General features: G+C 34.5%; 1 protein-coding gene and 1 long non-coding RNA gene across 3 annotated transcripts in view; both read left to right on the forward strand.

Moving 5' to 3' along the window:
• Positions 1-13,620, forward strand: part of LOC138329861 (inactive phospholipase C-like protein 2) — a 71,014-nt gene extending 57,394 nt beyond the window's left edge. The window contains 12 exon segments of the mRNA XM_069277151.1: positions 2,597-2,606; positions 6,591-6,676; positions 7,961-8,084; positions 9,151-9,283; positions 9,285-9,317; positions 9,811-9,909; positions 10,379-10,484; positions 11,493-11,672; positions 11,991-12,169; positions 12,785-12,923; positions 13,198-13,344; positions 13,589-13,620. Of these exon segments, the coding sequence (XP_069133252.1) occupies positions 2,597-2,606; positions 6,591-6,676; positions 7,961-8,084; positions 9,151-9,283; positions 9,285-9,317; positions 9,811-9,909; positions 10,379-10,484; positions 11,493-11,672; positions 11,991-12,169; positions 12,785-12,923; positions 13,198-13,344; positions 13,589-13,620 (1,268 nt within the window).
• Positions 13,621-13,649: 29 nt separating this feature from the next.
• LOC138330230 (uncharacterized) lies at positions 13,650-18,695 on the forward strand. Of its 2 annotated transcripts, XR_011209542.1 has the most exons (3): positions 13,650-15,490; positions 16,604-16,755; positions 17,355-18,695. It is a non-coding gene; the product is annotated as an uncharacterized lncRNA (long non-coding RNA). The 2 variants fall into 2 exon arrangements; XR_011209541.1 differs by having other exon boundaries at positions 16,604-18,695.
• The last annotated feature ends 210 nt before the right edge of the window (positions 18,696-18,905 follow it).

Raw genomic sequence — 18,905 nt, forward strand, 5'->3', positions numbered from 1 at the left:
CAAATTACTGTAGATATTGCTACTACTTCATCAGAAGACTCCAACAGCACCCTTGATAATTCTTTGAAAAATGCCAAAACTTAATTAACTTATCAAGACTACATTTGTACAAAACGAATTCTGGGTATTATCGGATTAATGCAGGATTTGAATAGTTCTAGATTGGATTATGTTATAGATTGTCCATATATAACAGTCGTTTGTTGCTAGCATGTCATCACTCCAGGGAATACAAAACACTGCATTGTAGAAGACACTGGCGCCAAGAGTAACAGGGGCATGCCTTCATACTTATTAAATGTAGACCAACAGTTTTCATATGCTGCTTTGTGTTGATTTTCAAGTAAACAATGATAGACATTTTCCAATTTTCACAGTAAATTATCGAGTATATAAGAAGGTACATGTAGGTTTTAAATAACTTTTCATTATTGGATTGCCAAAGGGCCATTGGGAGCCTAACTTATTCACCCCTGTAGACATGTTTGGACTCTTCTAAATCAAAGATTGGACTAGTTTATTATGAAATTTCAGGGATGATTGAGTTAATGCAACAAGTGTATGACACATATGTGCCCAAAAAAATAATGTGTCTGTTTAGGGTTATATTGACAAAAAAAAATAGGGTCGGTAGGTCGTGAGGATTTTTTTTAGTGTCTTTCACTCTAAAATAATGGCTGAAACCGGAGTCTGAGATTGAATTCCCAACTTTTAGTTATTTTTTTTCGTAGAAAAGTGGGAAAAAATTAGGGACAGGGGGTAAAAATTAGAGTCAGTCTTGTAACCCTAAACAGACATTCAATTTTTTTTGGCCTAAGCATAAATTTCAGCTTTTAATTGAATTTCCTTAGAGAAGTAAATGTATTAACTTGAATAGATATAGTCCTTCTTTGGGGTGAATATTTGTTTCCCTGGGCTTTCAAAGCTTTATAACTACTAAAGAAAATCTTCACAATAACGAAAATCATATTAATTAACCCATCCTAGAAGATTTAAACCAGTAAGGAATTATGCAAAATCAATAACGGGATGTATATATCGTATTCTGCGTAATTATAGCGCCACTTCCCTGTAATTAAGTGCTCCTCTCCTCTAGCAGGAGTTGAAGTTATATCCAACCATACCCCCCCCCCATCCCATGGATTTATCAAATTTTTACAATTGTGTGATTCTTATAACATCAGCATTGTATCCCATATTATCCCTTGTTACAACTTTTAACCGTGCTGGGTGCTATAATTACGATAAATACGGTAGCTGCTTTAAGAATGAAAACTCTTCAAAATAATCAAAGAGCTATTTAATTAACATTCCAGATTTTATCATCTATAAAGATAATGAAGTCTGTCTGTCGTATATAGACATCTGTCTTTGTGTTAGCTAGCTGAATGTGGTTATGTAATATATTTCTATTAGAATGATACTAGCTGAGTCTAGCACTCATATCTGAACTAAATTGATTAACTCTCGGACATTATTTAGTTCGAATTGAATTAATTTAGTCTCGGACATTATTTAGTTCAAAGTATTTTGTTGCCCAATTCCAATTTGAAATTTTCTTAGTTTGTTATTTATTTGGGAAAAAATTCTGAGTTTTTAACTAAAAACGAAAATTAGATTTTAGCAGTTTTAAAAATTTTGCAATATGACCTTCAGAGTTTGTATGAAGCTTTTTCAATATTTTGTGTATCGAAGAAAAAAAAAAATAAAGAAACAAAATGAAAAAACTATTCCCGCAAAAACAACCATTGATATAATATATCCCAATACCTAAGGTACACCTATTTTGTTACATTATGAAAGTTAGATGTCAATGAAGTTCGAAAGATTTAAGGGTAGATGTCAAGGTCAAAGGATTTTAAGGTTAGATGTCAAGGTCAAAGTATTTATGGCATTATGAAGGTTAGATGTCAATGAAGTTCGAAAGATTTTAAGGTTAGATGTCAAGGTCAAAGGATTTCAAAGTTAGATGTCAAGGTTGAAGGATTTTAAGGCTAGATGTCAAGGTCGAATGATTTTAAGGTTAGATGTCAGGATTTTAAGGTTGAAGGATTTTAAGGTTAGATGTCAAGGATTCAGGGTACGGTAGTGTCAGGTTGAAGGATTTTAAGGTTAGATGTCAAGGTTGAAGGATTTTAAGGTAAGATTCAAGGTGTAAGGATTAGATGTCAAGGTCGAGGATTTTAAGTTAGATGTCAAGGTTGAAGGATTTTAAGGTTAGATGTCAAGGTCGATAGGATTTTAAGGTTAGATGTCAAGATGTGAAGGATTTTAAGGTTAAATTTAAGGTGAAGGATTTTAAGGTTAGATGTCAAGGTTGAAGGATTTTAAGGTTAGATGTCAAGGTCGAAGGATTTTAAGGTTAGATGTCAATGTCAGTTCACATAATACATAAGTCGAAGATTTAAGTAAGTACAAGTCAGTTCATATACGTAAGGCAGTTCATATAAATCTAAGTACCTAGTGTTCAATAAAACGTAAGGACAAGCATTTCTCATAAATACGTAGTACATACAAATTACATATCATTCATATCTACGTAAGTACATAGCAGTTACACATAGTCAAAATTTTGTAATTTTTCCATGTTTTTCAGTTTATAATACGTAAGTACATAGCCAGTTACTATCAGAGTAATGTGACATATTTGATATGGTAACAACATATCAGTTGTCAAATATAAGTACATAGCAGTTTCATAATAATAATACGTAAGTACATAGCCAGTTCACATAATACGTAAGTACAAAGCCAGTTCACATAATACGTAAGTACATAGCCAGTTCACATAATACGTAAGTACATAGCCAGTTCACATAATACGTAAGTACATAGCCAGTTCACATAATATGTAAGTACATAGCCAGTTCACATAATAATGTAAGTACATAGTCAGTTCACATAATACGTAAGTACATAGCCAGTTTCATAATACATAGCCAGTTCACATAACGTAAGTACATAGCCAGTTCACATAATATGTAAGTACATAGCCAGTTCATATAATACATAAGTACATAGCCAGTTCATATAATACGTAAGTACATAGCCAGTTACATAGCCAGTTCATATAATACTTAAGTACATAGCCAGTTCACATAATACATAAGTACATAGTCAGTTCACATAATACATAAGTACATAGTCAGTTCATATAATACGTAAGTACATAGCCAGTTCATATAATACGTAAGTACATAGCCAGTTCATATAATACGTAAGTACATAGCCAGTTCACATAATACGTAAGTACATAGCCAGTTCATAAAATATGTAAGTACATAGCCAGTTCATATAATACATAAGTACATAGTAAGTATATAATATGTAAGTACATAGCCATTTCATATAATACGTAAGTACATAGCCAGTTCACATAATATGTAAGTACAGTAGCCAGTTTCATATAATACATAAGTACATAGCCAGTTCATATAATATGTATACATAGCCAGTTCACATATATGTAAGTACATAGCCAGTTCACATAATATGTAAGTACATAGCCAGTTCACATAATACATAAGTACATAGCCAGTTCATATAATACATAAGTACATAGCCAGTTCATATAATATGTAAGTACATAGCCAGTTCATATAATACGTAAGTACATAGCCAGTTCATATAATACGTTAAGTACATAGACAGTTCATATAATATGTAAGTACATAGCCAGTTCACATATAATGTAAGTACATAGCCAGTTCACATAGTATGTAAGTACATAGCCAGTTCATATAATATGTAAGTACATAGCCAGTTCACATAATACGTAAGTACATAGCCAGTTCACATAATATGTAAGTACATAGCCAGTTCATATAATACATAAGTACATAGCCAGTTCACATAATACATAAGTACATAGCCAGTTCATATAATATGTAAGTACAATAGCCAGTTCATATAATACATAAAGTACATAGCCAGTTCATATAATATGTAGTACATAGCCAGTTCATATAATACATAAGTACATAGCCAGTTCATATAATATAAGTACAGTACATAGCCAGTTCATATAATACATAAGTACATAGCCAGTTCACATAATACGTAAGTACATAGCCAGTTCACAATATATGTAAGTACATAGCCAGTTCACATAGTATGTAAGTACATAGCCAGTTCATATAATATGTAAGTACATAGCCAGTTTCATATAATATGTAAGTACATAGCCAGTTCACATAATACGTAAGTACATAGCCAGTTCACATAATACGTAAGTACATAGCCAGTTCACATAATACGTAAGTACATAGCCAGTTCACATAATACGTAAGTACATAGCCAGTTCACATAATACGTAAGTACATAGTCAGTTCATATAATACGTAAGTACATAGCGTGTTCACATAATACATAAGTACATAGCCAGTTCATATAATACATAAGTACATAGTCAGTTCATATAATACGTAAGTACATAGCCAGTTCATATAATACATAAGTACATAGTCAGTTCACATAATATGTAAGTACATAGCCAGTTCACATAATACGTAAGTACATAGTCAGTTCACATAATATGTAAGTACATAGCCAGTTCATATAATACATAAGTACATAGTCACAGTTCATATAATACGTAAGTACATAGCCAGTTCATATAATACGTAAGTACATAGTCAGTTCACATAATATGTAAGTACATAGCCAGTTCACATAATACATAAGTACATAGCCAGTTCACATAATACATAAGTACATAGCCAGTTCATATAATACATAAGTACATAGCCAGTTCACATAATACATAAGTACATAGTCAGTTCATATAATACATAAGTACATAGCCAGTTCACATAATACATAAGTACATAGTCAGTTCACATAATACATAAGTACATAGTCAGTTCACATAATACATAAGTACATAGTCTGTTCATATAATACATAAGTACATAGCCAGTTCACATAATATGTAAGTACATAGCCAGTTCACATAATACATAAGTACATAGTCAGTTCACATAATACATAAGTACATAGTCAGTTCACATAATACATAAGTACATAGCCAGTTCACATAATACATAAGTACATAGCCAGTTCACATAATACATAAGTACATAGCCAGTTCACATAATACATAAGTACATAGCCAGTTCACATAATATGTAAGTACATAGCCAGTTCATATAATACGTAAGTACATAGCCAGTTCATATAATACGTAAGTACATAGCCAGTTCATATAATACATAAGTACATAGTCAGTTCATATAATATGTAAGTACATAGCCAGTTCACATAATATGTAAGTACATAGCCAGTTCATATAATACGTAAGTACATAGTCAGTTCATATAATATGTAAGTACATAGCCAGTTCATATAATACATAAGTACATAGTCAGTTCATATAATACGTAAGTACATAGCCAGTTCATATAATATGTAAGTACATAGCCAGTTCATATAATACGTAAGTACATAGCCAGTTCACATAATATGTAAGTACATAGCCAGTTCATATAATATGTAAGTACATAGCCAGTTCACATAATACGTAAGTACATAGCCAGTTCACATAATACGTAAGTACATAGCCAGTTCACATAATACGTAAGTACATAGCCAGTTCACATAATACATAAGTACATAGCCAGTTCACATAATACGTAAGTACATAGCCAGTTCACATAATACATAAGTACATAGTCAGTTCACATAATACATAAGTACATAGTCAGTTCATATAATACAGTTTACGTTAGTACATAGCCAGTTCACATAATACATAAGTACATAGTCAGTTCATATAATACGTAAGTACATAGCCAGTTCACATAATACGTAAGTACATAGCGCGTTCACATAATATGTAAGGACATAGCCAGTTCACATAATACGTGGTGACCGAGTGGTTAAGATGTCTCGACATATTACCACAATTACCATCAATTTATGTGGTATACTTTCAGTGGAACTCTGAAGTTATAACAGAGAAGCTACACGGTACAGCGTTTCAATATCAATCCTGATGAATATGAATATATAGCTAGGGCTGAAGTGGCCAAGCAGAAAATTGTCCCCCGACACATTGCCATAAGCCTTCCATCTCCGGGTCATAAGTTCAAGTTCCATGTTGGACAGATACTGGCTGCTAGTTGATGGCTTATCTCAGAGTACTCTGGCTTTCCTTCACCTTCTAAACACGGCACATTATGAATGATCCTGGCTGTTAATTAATAGAATATTAAACCATTATAGCCAAGCCAAATAGACATTATAAGGTCACTACATGTTATTGGATGGCCAATTGATAGAAGGTTTTGACCGTTCATTGACTCTTCATCTCTTGCTTGTAAGGTTGAGGCCAAAATGAGGTTGAATTTGGCTTATTATGCTTGATGCATATTAACAGCCAGGGTACTATTAGGACTTGTCTGGGGTAGGTGGTTGAGGGAAGCCACAGTACTAGGAGAAAAACCACTGACCTAAGTTCAGGAACTGACAAATACCCACTGTGGGTTTTGATTTTGCGTATAACCTGCACCTGAATCTCTTGACAGCCATACCCCTCCCTGGCATTTGTAAGGTACTGATATTTGTTTATTGTTTTATTGTTATTTTTTCAGGTATTTAATGAAAGACCAATTACAAGGACCTTCTAGTGTAGAGGCGTACATCAGGGCTCTCAATAAGGGATGTCGCTGTGTAGATCGTAAGTTTTTACCTGGCCCGACAGTAAAACAAGGCCCACTGGGGTCAAAGCTCCTTCTAGTGTAGAGGCATACATCAGGGCTCTCAATAAGGGATGTCGCTGTGTAGATCGTAAGTTTTTACCTGGCCCGACAGTAAAACAAGGCCCACTGGGGTCAAAGGTCCTTCTAGTGTAGAGGCATACATCAGGGCTCTCAATAAGGGATGTCGCTGTGTAGATCGTAAGTTTTTACCTGGCCCAACAGTAAAACAAGGCCCACTGGGGTCAAAGGTCCTTCTAGTGTAGAAGCATACATCAGGGCTCTCAATAAGGGATGTCGCTGTGTAGATCGTAAGTTTTTACCTGGCCCGACAGTAAAACAAGGCCCACTGGGGTCAAAGGTCCTTCTAGTGTAGAAGCATACATCAGGGCTCTCAATAAGGGATGTCGCTGTGTAGATCGTAAGTTTTTACCTGGCTCGACAGTAAAACAAGGCCCACTGGGGTCAAAGGTCCTTCTAGTGTAGAAGCATACATTAGGGCCCTGAATAAGGGATGTCGCTGTGTAGATTGTAAGTTTTTAACTGGCCCGACAGTAAAACAAGGCCCACTGGGGTCAAAGGTCCTTATAGTGTAGAGGCATATGACATCAGGTCCCTTAATAAGGAATGTCGCTATGTGGATCGTAAGTTTTTAGGAGGAGGAAGATTGAAATGTTTTACTTTTTCTGGGATAAGATGTCAACAATATTGTGTCTTGAGAGCTTGCTCAATACAATTCTACCACTAGCTCTCCATGTCCAAAGCCTGTAGAGCTGTTTCAAGTTCTGGACACGAGACTAAAGAATTTCACCTGGATTACTTTTCAAACAAACTTCAACTGAATTGTATATTCTATTGCAACATAATCTGCGTATTGTTTTGTTTTTTTTATCTAGATTTATATGTTGAAATGACTTTGTTTTTCTCTGTTTTTTCACCTGTATGTTAAATCAAATTGTCCATATATTTGACTGTTATAATTTCATCAGTCTAACTATAGTTTCTTCACCTGTATAAAGAATGAAATTGTCCTTAACTATTATAACTTTACCATTGTCAATCTTATTATAGTTTTTTCACCTGTATATTGATTTCAATTTTTCTCACCTGTTCTTACTTTGTCATCGTCAATCTAATTAAGATTTTTCACCTGTATAATATAAATTAAATTGTCGTTTTAACTGTTATATTTTGTCAACATCAATCTTATTATAGTTTCTTGACCTGTATATTGGACTAAATTGTCCTCACCTGTTTGTTTACAGTGGACTGTTGGGATGGACCTAACGGAGAACCAATCATCAAACATGGCCGTACCCTAACTACCAAAATCACCTTTGTGTCTGTCATAGAAACCATCAACAAACATTTATTTGATATATCCGAGTAAGTATACACACACAGGTAAGGATATATCGTGTAGCAGTTTTTTCTGGGGTCAAAATTTCCGCTATTTTCTCTAGAATCAAGAAAATTGAATTTTAGTGGCTTGAAATGTACATATTTAGGCTTTATGGGTTTGTATGTCTCAGTAAATTCTCAAAATTTAGCTTGTAAAAAATCATTGAAAGCATTGTCCTGTGAAATTACAAAAAATATCCTCTTTGTGAAAATAACTGGCTTTATGATATATATGTAATCTAAACCTACTTCCACCTGTCCTGATGTTAACTGCTATATATGACATACATTTGGGCAGAGAAGTATGTTGTCAATGAAATCTGACTTTTGGATTTGAAGGCACTTGTCTATCTGTATCATATACCTCTTGTGTGATAAATGTGAAGAAATCTAAATATCCTGAAAATACTGAATTTCTATAAAAGTTCAACTGGATGTTGTGTACTTTTTGTGTGAAGATTTTCATCAAATCTTTATCCAACTTAAAAGTCAGGGGTTATACAAATTTGATATCTAAATTTTTTTTTTAAACTTTTTTTTTATCAAAAACTAAGTGATATAGAAATCTGATACAATATTCCTTTATCAACTTGAGATGAAGGGTTACAGAAATGTTCAAATAAATTACCTTGACCTTCATGCAAGGTGAGTTATCTTCAAAATGTTCAATAGAAATGTTGAAGCTTTCTAAATGGCATATTGAAGATGAACAAGGGTATTAGATTACCTTGACCTCCATGCAAGGTCATATATCATCAACTGTGTAAAATTTGTTGAAACCTTGAAGCTGGCACGTTGAAGGATAATTGTTGGGTATCAGTTCAGCCAATTCTGTAATTAATTGTTTTATTTCCAGATACCTGCTAATATTTTTTTTCAAAATGTGCAAAAGAGATATTGAAACCTTGTAGCTGGCATGTTGTGGGTCAGTGCAGGGATTTTTAGTTCAACCCCCCTTTTATAACACCGTTTGTAATGAATATTTAATTTCCAAATACTTGCCGATATTATCAATTCAGCCATAATCAGTAATTAATTTTTAATTTCCAGATACCCACTTGATATTATCTATAGAGAACCACTGTAGTATCAAACAACAAAAAGTCATGGTCGAGTGTATGCAGTCAACATTTGGTGATAGACTAGTCCTTTTACCTTTTGACCAAGGAGCATCCGATTTACCGTCGCGCCTGAAGACCTCGCGGTAAAGTAGTCATTAAGGTGAGCATTGTCAAGGTCACACATAAGGTTGGTATGTCAAGGTCATACATAAGGTTGGTATGTCAAGGTCATACATAAGGTTGGTATGTCAAGGTCATACATACATAAGGTCTGGTATGTCAAGGTCACACATAAGGTTGGTTGGTATGTTCAAGGTCATACATAAGGTTGATATGTCAAGGTCACACATAGCGAGAGGGGTATGTCAAGGTCATTAAGAGGTTAAACTTGACATGAAAAATAGTATTTTAGCTATCTTTTTATGAAAAATATAGTGAAACATGACTGGCCAGAACATTCAATTTGGTGGTCATTTAGATTAATTAAAGATATGTTAACTGGTAGAACTTTGGTCAAGAGTTGTGAGTGTTCTGTGTTGTAAAACCTTGTCTGGCCACTTTATATTTTCTTCTCTGCTATCATAGTTTATTAAAATGATTTATTTTTATATAAACCTTTAGATTTAAATTTTGACATTAATTTGTGTTGACAGAGTAAGAAGCTACCCCTGGACTGTGTTTTAGAGGAGGAATATGTCACGGATGAAGACGAATCCTCAGAAGGAGAGAAAAAGAAAAACAACAAAGCCAAAGTAAACACAAAACTGCATATCAGATACAACCAGATTGATAGTACCGTATTCAACCCAATAAGCACTTCAAAGGAATTGAAAAAATGAAGGGGTGCTAAATAGGAGTAACCTTTCAAGTAATGATTGCATGGAGTAAAACATTAATCAATTTGCAAAAGAAATCAAATAAAGAGACCTACACAGATTTCATGTATGTAAGTCAAAATTGAGGCCTGAAAAGGGGAGAGGGGCGTTTATAGGGATGGGGATCTTATTGCATCAAATATGGTAACCCTTAATTCATTGACAAATTTAGAAACCTTGTCACTATGGTTGAATATTTAAATTCCTGCGTTAAACATTATGATATATAAAATGTAAAAAATATAATATTTATCTGGAGATAGTGATTAATATACAACAAATATTTGATTATACGAAGTGACAGGAATGAGGTATTTACAGTAAACTTTTTTTATAACTTTTCCAGGACAGTTCAGCTAATAAACAAATTAAACTAGGAAAGGATTTGTCCGACCTCGTCACCTACTGTGTGTCCGTGAGGTTCCAGGACTTCCGAGTTTCTCAACAAAACCGTAAGTATAACTGTCCAGTACTGTACATCGACTAAATATCATCCTAACCTAATTGTTCACGATGGTGGTGAAAACACTCATATAAGGATATTTGATACACAATCAGTATAGGTTTATAGGTCAAATCAATGACCTTGATCTTCATTCAAGTTCACTAGGGTCAAATAGGCTAAGATTTTTAAACGACTTCTTATGAATAACTCAGAGGCCTAGGGACTGTTATAATGGATTTGTAGCATGGTGGAGATCAGGGGACCTTTATTCATAGCTAATTCATCAAATATATCAGAACCTGAGCTTCTTCTAATAAAAGAGTTATTTTGTATTGCCTTAATTGTTTGCCACTACCATATACTTTGAGTTGTTGTATTGTGCCAATAGTCAGATGACCATTAAGGCCCATGGGCCTCTTGTTATGTGATGTTTTGAGTACGTTATGGTGTGTATACTATCAACTTCATCAGATGTTCAGTTTCATGAATATTTCTTACCTTAAGAAAACTGCTGAACTAAGCTAAGAAAACTCTGATCTGATATATTCCCAGAGGACAACATTACAGAAGTTCAGGAAAGTTCCTGAACTGAACATTTTTTTCTTAACTTCTGTATTGCTTTCCTATGGAGATTTAAGGAGTTTCATCAAATGAAGGAATGTTGATGAAACTAGGGCAAGGCTCCATATATGTACTCAAAAGTATGGTTGATTTGATGATGTAAATAATCAATTGATTTAATGTCTAGATTGACAGTGATGCCATTATTTATCGAGAGCTCAAACTGGAATTGATATTTTGTAGAAAATGTATAGTTACAAAATGTAAATACAAAAAAATATGTTTATAAAGAACTTGCTTATAACATGTTTATTGGTCCCCAGGGGTTCGTTATAACTTTGTTTCACTGTATACTTAACAGCCCTTGATCATAAATGAATAAATTTATGTATATATATGTCAAACTTGATGCAGACACAAAATGTAGGAATATAATTACTTGTGTTTCTTGTAGAAAAATATTGGGAGATGTGTTCATTCAGCGAATCGGTAGCTATGAAACTAGCCATGACCTGTCCAGAAGAGTTTGTGAACCACAACAAACGTTTTCTCAGTCGTGTGTACCCCAACAGTATGAGGGTGGACTCGAGTAACTACAACCCACGAGACCTCTGGAACTGTGGGTGTCAGATGGGTAAGTGCCAAACTGGGTTTCAATTCTTTGTGATGTAAAAATAATATTGTATAGCTGTTATTTCCTATTTGAAACTTATTCGCGGGGCTTTATTTTCGAGAATCATCGTAGAAGCACTTGAAAACGTCTTTCTTAAGACAGATTTGACATGATTTTGATAAACTTCACGAGGTTGTTTGATATGAGCTTCAGAATTTTTCTGCAAAAAGTAAAACTCCAAGACCATTTTCATCAAATGTTTGGAATAAGGTTTTGTTTACTGTTTTTGATAGTCGATTATTTTTAGTGTTTTTGATAGTAGAATTTTGTTTTTGACAGTGGCGATGAACTACCAGACACCGGGCTTTATGATGGACCTCTACAATGGTTGGTTCTTGAAGAATGGTAACTGTGGCTATATACTCAAACCGTCCATTATGAGGGAGGAGATTGCTTACTTCAGCGCAAACACGAAGGAAGTCATTCCAGGGGTTTCCCCTCAAATTCTCCATATTAAGGTAACTCTCACCCACAAACCTCACCGTCTGGGTGTTAAATTGACCAAGATATCCATCTGTGCCTCAGTTCTGTTTAGATTCTGATGTAAAATTTTGTGATTTACTGTTTAGAACCTATTTGCTGTAGTTTATATTCATGAAATCACATTTGTATCCTTTGATTTCCTTTTGACATTTTCCGTAACATTTTCCGTAGATGATATCTTTAGCCCACCATCATCAGATGGTTTCCAAGATGGACAGTTGGCTGTCATCTTGGATTTTGGTAGTTGAAGCTTGTTACCGTTATTTCTCAGAAAGTACTGAAGGAATCTTTCTTAAATTTCTTATGTAGGTTCTCCTTGGGCCCTAGTTGTGCATATTGCATTTTGGGACCGATCGATCAATAAGATAGCTGACAGGCCACCATCTTGGATTTTGATAGTTGTATTTTGAAAAGTAGAGAAAAGATCCTATTGTCAATTGTCAGACATAGATCAATCCTTGGTGGCACAAAGATCCTCTGGGATCTCTTGTTTCCGGATTAGATCCTGAAAGTAGTTATTAGGTTTAAGTTATTACAGGAACCCCCCCCCCCCCCTGTAGCAATAACATTCCTTCCTTTCTGTATTCTAGGTGATAAGTGGTCAACATTTTCCGAAGCCAAAAGGATCAGGGTCACGAGGGGACGTTACGGACCCGTACGTTACCATAGAGATATCCGGGATCCCAGCTGACTGCTCTGAGGAGCGGACCAAGACTGTGCCTCATAATGGTATTCAAATGAATGTTGATATTTTCGCTGATTTTTTGCTAAATCAGCTTTCGAATTGACTGAAATATAATATTTTTGACATATTGCAACTATAATTTTCTACCTTAAAGCCCAAATTGAGAAAAAATTTTACCCATAAAAATGATTTTATGTGTTGTTTCAGATAGAAAATTAATAATATTGTTTAAGTCCAATTTGTACCAGCGAATGAATTGATTGCTAAAGAGAAGACTGTGTTGACGGGCTCTATATGTTATTACTTCTATATTGGCAGGTTACTGTCCTATTTTTGACGAGAGCTTCGAGTTCCAGATCAACCTACCTGAGCTTGCCCTCGTCCGATTTGCTGTGTTAGACGATGAGTTTATAGGAGATGAATTTATAGCTCAGTACACTGTCCCCTTCGAATGTATGCAAACAGGTAAGTTTTAATGATCCTTGAAGAAATACCAACTCAGTCTGGATAATTGGCATTCTCAGGCCCCATGCTGGAGCAGATGCAATGAAAGAAAATTTAAATTCCTGACAAAAATATTGATTTATTAAGTTAATAGGTAAATTTGTGGGACGGGAATTTCAGCTGTGGAACATCTTCATTTTTGTAATTCGTATGTCCCTCAAGAATCTTTAGTCTTTTATAATCTGATATAATTGACTCTCTTCAGTACATGGCTTGGCTTACACATTTTTACACTAGCTCCAATCACATAACTATTAATTCAGAATAGAATATACAGTACCCGAAGGGTGATTTGGGAGTAAATAGCTCCGCGGGCGAAAAATCGCTCGAGCTTTCGCTTGGAATTTGAGCGGGATCGCGGCGAGGTTGGAGCGGGATCGCGGCGGGACGGGAGGATGATCCATCGCTCACAGAGCGGATCCGCCCGCTGTCCTCCCCGCTCTACGAGCGGGTTCGCCCGCTCGTAGAGCGAGTTCGGCTGCTCGTTCCTAGAGCGGATTCGCCCGCTCATGGAGCGAGACCGCTCGCCCTCAGAGCGGATTCGCCCGCCGATCATATCTGTCTCGGAGCGGGAACAGTTACTAGTACGACATTTAAGCAGTTTCGAAAAGTCATGGCATGGTAAGTCTTATACAATGTATATCATTTTCTTTTTTCATATTCATAATCTATTTTAACAAAATGGAAAAGAATCGACAACAAGACTATATGTGCACATAAATGAATTGTTTACAGGAAGATGTTAGAATTACGCTGAATGTTCACGGTAAGTACAAATTCCTTTTGTAGTATCTTGTAGTTGAATAAGGTCATTGTGACATTTATTTGGAACAGACATATACAAGTACAGAGTGAAATATCGGGAAATCATATTATCTATTATACAAAATAACGATTCCGGAAGAATGAAAGAGCCTTTACTCTTACATCCATACCATGTACGTTTCAATTACGTAAGTGTAATTTAACAACGTGAAGTTAACGCGGAGACTTTCATGTACTTTGTATAGTTGCATTGCCAACCGTATACCGGGATCAAGGATTATGTTGTTTTGATTACACATGTCCCTGTTGATAATGACATTTTTTAAAAACAAGCTATAATTTTCAAATATATAGCAGAACAAAATACTCGGAAAACATATATAAATAGTCTTAAATCTGACATGGATTCCAAACGTACGTTGGTGAAATTACTCAATGATCAATAATCATGTGTACTACTTGGTACGCTTTATATTTTCTAATAAAACTAAATAGATCTATGCACAACTATCTGCATCTTGATTTTAACCCTTTAACAATTTTGTCCCAAAATTTAGCAGATGAATACATGTGTCATAATGACATTCACACGCTGATGGTCTTGCTTTTTATATCTTTATAATGACACAAACACGAATAAGCAGTGATTCCATGATCAGAATTAATAAACTGACCTCGTTGACATCATTTGGTTACTTCTGTCTGGCTTACGAGGTCTAAATCATAAAACAAAATTTCTAGTTTCATTTGTATTTTAAATCTTTTGATAGTCTATCTCTACCGGAAGTCACGGGGTATATAGGATTGAACCAGAAATATATATTTCGAACGCAGTTATATTGAAATCATCGGGAAAGGAAGACATTGTGACCGACATTATTATCCAGATATACATTTATGTACATGACGTATACACAATATCGCATAGTTAATTGATATTGCGTCATTAGTTTTAACTGATGATATTTTCAGCGATATACATGTAATTTCAAAGTTTCTCAGAAGCTCTTACCCTCTTTTGTCGTATAATTACCAACAGTTCTCCTATAGACGCAAGTATCACATTGTTCCAAACCTCTTACGATCGTGTTTCAGTGTTAGAATAAATAAACCATTTTGAGAATGTCGATATATGTTTATGGTCAGAAGAATAGAAGTTTTGACATTAGTTTGACAGCTGACAGAAACTGAGTTCAATAGGCCTTTGAACATATCATGTGTAGAAGTTTCTGAACATACATAAAATTTAAACATTCAAACGATTTTATTACAGCTTTATTACAAACCAGATTGGATGGATTATTAGGCAAATTTGTTTGAATTGTCTACGGTGTAGATATAGGTAAGTCATCACCAATATGTTGATGGTATTATAATGATAGGAAAGGACTTTTTCAGTAAATCACGAAAACATGCTTTTAAAATTAAAATATACGTATCATCTAAAGCCCACGGCGGCGTATTAGGGCCACTATGTCATTTTATTTATCTTATACATATAAGGTGTTATCTTGTACGTACATGTCTTGTATGTACATGTACAAGCCATAGATACTGAGTTGTACGTTCATGATACATGTACTTTCTTGTACGTATAATATATATATTAAGTTGTACGTACAAGATAAATAAAATGATATAATGGCCCTAATACAGATAGTATATATTTATACTATGCAAAAAGTATGCACAGAGCGGGCAATAAATTGATACTTTGATAATAAGGAAACAGACTATTCATGAATACGGGTTACTTTAATAATAAGCGATACAAATCCATTCTAAGCAGAAATCAGTTTGGATTAAACAAAACAATGAGAAGTAGAAATGTTTCCTTACTATTGATTTCGCATGTTGTTCATAATACAAGCTTACTAAGCACCTTACGGTGTTCCAAGCGCACGGCAGCCATATGCATTATACAGTGTCTAAATCTCGAATTTCGTCCAGTTTTCAGAGTCAAAAAGTTAGTATTTTGAATATTTTTTTCGTCAGATGTTTTGAGATTCACTTTATGATATGCAAAATAGTCAATTGATAGTTACATTTCATCATATTTTAAGCAACACTTTTAAGTATTTTAGGATTCTCGATACCATATGTAATGTGTTCTGGTTGGCATTTTCAACGATAAATAACTATTCAAACATAACTTACATATGTATTCAGGCTCTTTAGAACGACATGCAAATATAAATGTTGAACAAGGAACTTGAGATATATGTTGTAACTATTAATATGTGGTCTGCACTAGCCTGCATACATATGTACGTATACGATTTTAAGTGCTTGGTTCATGTGAGGTCTCGAAATTGAATACGAAACTTACTATTCTAGTTTTATTCTAGCTTTGCTTTTTGCGTACAATAACCAAATAACTGGCCGCGTGCACGTGGTAGTCCTACCGCTCCAATGTTGCACTTTAAATTGTTCATCATTCACATCATATTCTCAGGTGTCCGGTGTAATTATGTAACATAGCCTTCACACCTGTACTACGCCCCAGGACAAGGCATGGGACAACCATTGACACGGGTGTGTATTTCACGGTTGGTTGATCAGACCTACCTGTGACATCCCTGTATGGACTCCCTTGTATACCTGTAGGTTGGTATCCCAGTGGAATTGATATCAATCAATCGACTCAATCAAATTGTTTTATTTCATATAGAGATTTAGATAGCTATTTATACCATTTATGTCTCAAGAAATAATATATGTTTCTTATGTCTCGGATATAAGTGACCTACCTTACCTGGCAGAAAACAGCGAGTGTTCACAGTTCTTATCATGTAATCATGAGTAAATAATCAATGGTCTATCCTTTCGCAGAGATTTAGATAGTATACTATGTATGTCTCTGTCGTGGTGTAATATACCGAATGTAAAATGTGATTAACCTTGATTAATAATAGAACTCGGCTTATCTGCTTATGGAATTAAGTTTCCATCACCAACTTCATTTGATTGAAAACATAGCTTTTTTAACGTAGACCGTGTGTGTGCACAGTGGTCACTGTCGTTACTAGCAGTACTTAAAACTAAACCTGGTACTCATTCTTGAAAATTATTTTCTTCGTGTTGACATATAAAACTGGATAATAGTCAAGGCCATGACAACAGAGTCACCGACTGATGAGCGGGCATTGTTTTGATTGGTCGTAGTATCAGTTTGAGTGACACTTTCCAGGTACTTTGTTTTCCAGGTACAACCAGAGGATCAGCTCGCGTGTCACTCTTACCTGTATGGATGGAGATGGACCCCCTGTGGTCAGCGAAAGCTACAGGATGTTTCCCACGACTTCCAATTACCCATAATTATGTTGTTAATAAGTCGGTTAATGGTCAAGTGTTGTGACACCTGCGGATTGTAGTGGTCTATACAGTAGGCTAAAATACACATGTATAAGCAGTCTAAAGGCATCACCTTGTGCAGAGATTTTAATAATGAAATTATCATTATCTCTGCCTTGCGTAAACTTTTAAACATGCACGGCTCGGTATCTTTTTACTAGAAATCTAATCTCTGTTTTAACAAATTACTTAATTATCAAACTTCGAGAATATTCAATTTTCACTATGTAATTTAAAAGGAGAAGAATTCGGAAAAAAATGGTCATATTTAATCATCCATTTGAACATGTTTCTGTATAATCAAGAACCAATTCAACATAACGAAAAGAAACAAAATATGTATATAATGTATTTCGTTGTTCAATACACGCAGATCATAGACAAAAATTAGGGCGGGGGGTTAAAAAAAAAAAAAAAAAACTTGCGAGTTTGAATTATATAATACACAATTCATTTATAGTTGTAAACGTGTTTCTCTTCTTTTTAAACAATCTTCAACAGTACATTTATTGGTCATATAGATTATCATTATTGGTTAAAGAATTGGATATCCGAAATCTAGCAACTATCAGAAATGTTAAATTCCTGACATTGTGCATTACATTTGCATTGTTCTTTCTCGACATGCCATTTGTAAATAATTTTGCAGTTTCTGGTATAAAAATACATATACATGTAACCAGAAACATATATCTTCATGTACAAATGCATACATGGGTGTTTCTGAAGTGCATACATGGGTGTTTCTGAAGTAAATACATGTAGTGCTTGATACACTTGTTACATTTGTATATGTTATGTACGAACGGTATATTTTACTGTAAACCAAGGACTTATAATTGTTTACGAATATGACATTATACGGCAATTACATGATGGTCCATCTATAACTTACCTGTGGACTGATATTTTGACACGTGACGTGTGCTAATCAACAAAGCGTGACAGGTCACTAAACACCCTTCTTACATAATCTGGTTAGCCCCCTAATTAGCCAGGGTTGACCACGCGTTTTAGTTACAGCAGTATACAGGTATAGAGATTAACGCAGCACGACATTGGCTATATTCGGAAGTATTCTGATTTCAATACTTGATATCTGCTATTGGTATAAGACATTGACATTTTCAGCCTCATTTTTTTCGTCTGATCCGTGTATGTTTTATTTTCAAGTAAAGACATTAATGAATGAACTTGAGCGAAAATATCAACAAGTCGTCGGATGTACTGTATTATATGAAAGCTGAATTTATTTCATCAAAACCAAATTGGTCGAAAAATACCACTCCTGATAAATTATAAATATTTGTGATATGACGGTTCTCAAAAACTTGTTATATAGAATTAGAACCGCCAAATTACAGTAGAATTAAATGACAAAGATATATACTGGTGATTAGCAA

This window comes from Argopecten irradians, chromosome 8 (assembly GCF_041381155.1).
Source record: "Argopecten irradians isolate NY chromosome 8, Ai_NY, whole genome shotgun sequence".
Classification (NCBI taxonomy): domain Eukaryota; kingdom Metazoa; phylum Mollusca; class Bivalvia; order Pectinida; family Pectinidae; genus Argopecten; species Argopecten irradians.